Source organism: Muntiacus reevesi, chromosome 2, assembly GCF_963930625.1.
Source record: "Muntiacus reevesi chromosome 2, mMunRee1.1, whole genome shotgun sequence".
Classification (NCBI taxonomy): Eukaryota; Metazoa; Chordata; class Mammalia; order Artiodactyla; family Cervidae; genus Muntiacus; species Muntiacus reevesi.
Genome location: NC_089250.1, coordinates 183,045,377 through 183,050,510, shown reverse-complemented (window position 1 = coordinate 183,050,510; position 5,134 = coordinate 183,045,377). Strand labels below are relative to the sequence as shown.

Below are 5,134 nucleotides of genomic sequence, written 5' to 3'. Positions count from 1 at the left end.
CGGTCTGTAGGCCCCGCTTCCTGGCCACCCCCGCCACCCAAATCGGTGCAGTCACGGCCTGGGCACGCGCCCGTCCAGCACACTAAGTAGGCGCCTAACACTCAGGACACACCCTCGGGCCCAGCCCGGTCCGCCTGCCCGGCCGAGCGCGGCGGAAACAGCGCGGGACTACATCTCCCAGCATGCCGCCCGCGGCCCGGAGCGAGGCGAGGCTGGGTGAGTCAGAGCCGCACAGTAAATATTTGTATTAGCCGGAGCCGGCTCGCTAATGGTGGACGCGTGAGGCGGAGGAGAGCGCCGTGGCGGGAGGCTGGAGCGGGCAGGCGGCGGCGGCGCCATGTCCGTGAACATGGACGAGCTCAAGCACCAGGTTATGATCAACCAGTTCGTGCTGACGGCCGGCTGCGCGGCCGACCAGGCGAAGCAGTTGCTGCAGGCGGCCCACTGGCAGTTCGAGGTGCGCGGCCGGGGCCCGGGGTGCGGGGTGTCCGTCCCGCGTGGCGGCGCGTGCTGTGGGGGCTGTGCGGGCGGGTGTGGACACGTGCCGCGGCGCGCTCCGCCGGGGCCGGGCCCGCGCTCTCGGCCCCGGTGTCCCGGCGGCCGCGTGCCCCGGCGGCCGGGCCCCGGCGCGCACACGCGGCGTGCGGGTCAGGCCCAGCGGCGCGGCCGCGATTACGCGGCCCCCGGAAACGCCTCCCGCGCGTGGTGGGCGGGAGGGGCGGCCTGCCCTCGCCGGGCCCGGAGTCCCCGCCCCCCACCCCCCAGATTACCCGGGCGATGGGGTTCCGGAGGCCCCCTTTTTTGTTCGGTAACGGCCAGGGCGGGGCGGCGCTGAGGCCCCGACGGCCAGTCGGCCCGGCAGCCGGAAGGAGGACGCCCGTGGCCTGGGCCGAACTGGGCCGGCGCCGCCCACGCCTTGGAAGCCCTGTGCCCGCCGGGAAGCCGTCCGGTGTGTGTGGGTCTGAGGGTCTGCGTGCCCGGTGGGCAGCTCGGCGGCTCGTGTCCACGTACTTGTGCATTTGTATTTACGTACGCGCCACGCTTCGTGTGGGCATGTTGGCGTCTGTGTGTGTAAACACGCAGTCCACCCCGCGGCGCGGGTGCGGGCTGTGTGCGCTTCGTGTACACATAGGTCACCGTTTTGCAGACGGTGTCCAGGTGGTGTGTCAGAGCCCCACACGACAACTAAGGGTGTGATCTGTGTACCCCGCTCCGGAGGCGTATCCAGGTGCCCTCCTGTGCTGGCTGCCGAATCTGCCTGCACAGCCCACGGCTTGGTGTACACGGTTCAGTAGCTTTCGGCCAGCTGGGCGGGAGGTGGGGCTGCCCCAGCCTGGCCCCCACCTCCTCAGGCCTCCCTGACCCATAGAGCACTAGCGCCCAGGGCTTGTGCTGCCAAAAGGCCATCTGGCCTTCCCAACTCAGCTGCCCCAGAAATAACCCGGGATGGCATCTAGGGACGAGGCCAGAGCCCCTTGAGCTCCACCCCTCTCAGGTGTAAGGTCACAGTCACAGTCTGCAGAGTCCGTGCCCAGCCTGGGCTGGGAAGCCTGGTTTCTAGATGAGAAGCCAGCTCAGGGAAGGTACTCCGGCCAGAGGAGGGATAGGGAGCCTGGGGGCTGTGGAGTTCAGCTTCCTGGGGGGTGGGACGTAGATCGTAAATCCTACCCCAAGGTTGGGACCATCTGGGGAGGCAGTGGCCTGTCCATTCAAAGGAATCCTTGTTCACTTTCCCACCAGAGATGTCGGGGATCTGAGAGCTAATCCTGGGGTGGTCCTCATATCACAAGATGGGACACTGCTCGCTCTCTCTGGGCAGGTCCCACCCTGCGGCCTCACTCAGTTTCCTTCGCTGTACCTGGGGGCCATGAGCTGACCTCCGAGGAGTGCATGGGCAGCCCCCCTTCCCACCCCAGCAGCCCCACCCTGCAGGAAGCTTCCTAATCTAGAGCTGGATGTGGCAAAACTTGCAAAACCACATTCATGGTAGTTTGTTGGAGTCCCACATCTGCATACATGTCCTGTTCCTCCCCCCACCCCCACCCCCCGCCGCCGGGCTTGGATTGGGCCGGCAGGTGTCCGGTGGGAAGCGGCCCTGTCCACAGACCCTGGCACAGGCCAGCAGTCACTCGGGGTTGGTGTCTCCTGGTCACTGGAATTGAAAATGTGTCTTTGAAGATTAAAATGCCTGGGGAAACTCTAATCTCAGGATGGGCAGGAACAGCTTGCAGGCTGGGGGGGCTTTGATGGCCCCCACGGTACAAGTCCTGGGCTCCCCGAATCTCAGCTTCACCATGTGTAAAATGGGGACGTGGTTAGTAGGGAGGTTCACTTAGGGTAAAAATGGGGTATGAACATCCAACCCTTAGGTCTTTCTGGGAGTGAGTGGGGTTCCTTGCCTCCACCCCCCACTCTGTGCCCTCCACCCCCCCACCCCCACCCCGCTGGCAGCCACTTGGGCTGAGGGCTGGCCCAGAAGGAGGCCTGTTTTTGGGTCATATTCTCTGTGATTCAGGTGTTAATGGGGACAGAAGGCTGCTGGGGGAGGGGGACCTGCATGCTTTAAGTTTGGGGGTGCTCTAGGAAGGCAGGAAAAGGGCAGCCGCCTCTCCCTGGAATGCTCACACACTGTAGCTGCCTGTGGAGCTGCTGCTGGGGGAGGAATGGGTTGGTGTCCCTTGGGGCTCCTGGCCAGGGAGGTGTCACAAGGAGGTGCTTAGAGACTGAGGCATTCTCCCCACCCCCACCCCCAGCTCTCACACCCCTGTTTGGGGACTTTGGGGTAGGGCGTCTCCAGCAGGAAATTCCCAGAATAATTCATTTGCATTTATTCTAGTAATAAAACCCCTAGGGTAAGCCTGGGAGCCAGGCTGGGTTTCTGGGTGTGTTGGGAGTGGGGGAGGGGGCTGACAGCGCTGGGCCATGGTGGGCGGGGAGCCCGAGGCATGGGGTGAGGTGGTGGGGAGCATGGAGGGCAGAGCTGCCCGCAGACCCTTCACATACTTGACGGGCTCCCTCACCCTGCACTTTCGCAAGAGCAGCTGGTTCCGTTATTTTCCTGGACGCCTGTCCTGCAAGGGGCCGAACCAGGACACACCAGTACCAGAGGCCACCACCCTGGGGGCCCCTCCCCCCAGCCCCCCAGGGCCACTGGAGGAGCTGGTTTGACCCCGAGCCGCCGCCACCTTTCCCACCCACTTCTCACAGTCCTAGGCGGGAACCCCACTGCCGCCTTCCTCTTGCTCCACCACTTTGCAGGAGGGTGACGACTGGATAGGAGTCTGAAACCCACAACACACTACTTAATCCTGGCCAGGTCCACTGCTGCCAGGGAGGGAGGCTGCCAGCCTCCTAGTCCCATGTCCCTTTGGTGCAGAAAGAGAAACTGAGTCAGGGCAGCATCCCTTGGCTAGTCCAGGAGAGGAGCGGTAGGTTACAGGCTCTCAGCATTGGGGTGCCTTTGCCATCCTCTGGCTCATAGACAAGGAAACTGAAACTCAGAAAGGAGTAGGGACTTGCCACCGCCCATGGAGTTGGTGACCGTAGGGCCAGAATCTCCCCGTGAGGCCCTCAGGTTGCTCATGGTGACGAAACCAGGTAAGTTGGAAGCACCTGGCAGCCAGCTTGCAGGCAGTGTCCTGAGGGTCCTTCCTGCCCAGCTGCCCAGGGCTCCACAGCACCTCTCTGGGGGGTGGTGAGAGTCGAGGAAGGCCAGGCTAGGGCCACTGGGGTTCTGAGGGTAAGCGCAGTCCTCTGTTCCTACAGACGGCTCTCAGCGCCTTTTTCCAAGAGACCAACATCCCCTACAGCCACCATCACCACCAGATGGTAAGTGTTCCTTGCAGCCCCAAGGGCATCCGTGTGGGACTCTTACCAGGTTGGGGGGAGCGGGGAGCGGGCGGCAGCCGCCCAGACCTGAGGAAGGACTCCTGGGAGCCGGGCAGCAGGCGGCGTGGGCCAGCCCAGGTGGGCACCGCTCTGCTCCCGTGTGAGCTCCGGGCTGGTGGGCCGCCTGGGGGTGGGGTGCCCTGGGGAAGGGGCCCTTCTGCAGGGGCACTCACCCCCCTCCCTTTCCCCCCACAGATGTGCACTCCCGCCAACACCCCCGCCACGCCCCCCAACTTCCCCGACGCCCTCACCATGTTCTCCCGCCTCAAGGCCTCCGAGAGCTTCCACAGCGGAGGCAGCGGCAGCCCGATGGCCACCACGGCTACGTCGCCGCCTCCGCACTTCCCGCTCACCGCCACCGGCAGCTTCGCGGCGCCCGGCTGGCCGGCCACGGCCTCACCCCCAGGGGGCGCACAGCACCACCAGCCGCCGCAGCCGCCCCTGTGGACTCCGGCCCCCCCTTCCCCGGCGTCAGACTGGCCGCCACTGGCCCCCCAACAGGCCGCCTCGGAACCCAGGGCCCACCCCGCCATGGAGGCCGAGAGATAAGGGAGGCCCCTCCCCCCTCCCGGAGGCCAGGACCCCGTGGGGCGGGGGAGAGGACGTCTCTGCGGGCCCCCTTCACCCTTCTCTGTCTGCACCCCCTTTCCCCGGAGCCCTGGAAGGGAGAGACCGGACCCTCAGGCCAGCCCACAGGCTGCCTGCACGCGTGCCCGGCGGCGCAGGCCTGCGGCGCCCCGCTTCCGTGGATTCGGTTCCGAGTCACCTGGGTGCTGGTGGACAGAAGCTCGGAGAACAAGCAGTCTTCCCCAGAGGACTCACCCGCCCTGCCTCGGCCGGCTCCTGCCTTGGAGCTCCCCGGGGCCGGCGGGCCTAGATCTCCACCCTCGGGAACGCAGAGCCTACTCCGCATGTGTGCGTGTAGCTGTGTCTGTGTATTTATACGTATGTCGCTCTTCAAGAAGCAACCTAGTTTATGGGGCAGCTGGACTTTGCATGTTAGAGTGAGCCCCCCCTCGCCCGCCGCCCCTCCCCCCAGGGCCCTGCGCCTCTCCCCTGCTCCCTGGGCAGCCAGCCTTGCTCTTCCCTGCAGAGAAAAGGATTGTGGGAAACTCCAGGACTCTTCCCACCCATCCCCCAGCGCCTGCCTGCTGGGGCTGCCTGCATGCCTCCCCAGAGCCCGGGGGTACCCCTCCCCAGTTCCTTTCCCTCTTTTAACAAAGGAGAAGAAAGAGTTCCAAACCAC

General features: G+C 65.4%; 1 protein-coding gene across 1 annotated transcript; it reads left to right on the top strand.

The window, feature by feature from the left end:
• The first annotated feature begins 227 nt into the window (after positions 1-227).
• On the top strand, positions 228-5,134 carry UBALD1 (UBA like domain containing 1). Its single transcript, XM_065924242.1, has 3 exons — positions 228-457; positions 3,766-3,828; positions 4,084-5,134. The coding sequence occupies exons 1-3, from the start codon at positions 338-340 to the stop codon at positions 4,435-4,437; spliced, it is 537 nt and encodes a 178-aa protein (XP_065780314.1). The 5' UTR covers positions 228-337; the 3' UTR covers positions 4,438-5,134.

Coding starts and splice junctions, on each gene's coding strand:
- UBALD1 (XM_065924242.1), top strand. CDS start 338: ATGTCCGTGAACATGGACGAGCTCAAGCACCAGGTTATGATCAACCAG. Junction 458..3,765: donor CGGCCCACTGGCAGTTCGAG/GTGCGCGGCCGG, acceptor CTGTTCCTACAG/ACGGCTCTCAGCGCCTTTTT. Junction 3,829..4,083: donor GCCACCATCACCACCAGATG/GTAAGTGTTCCT, acceptor TTCCCCCCACAG/ATGTGCACTCCCGCCAACAC.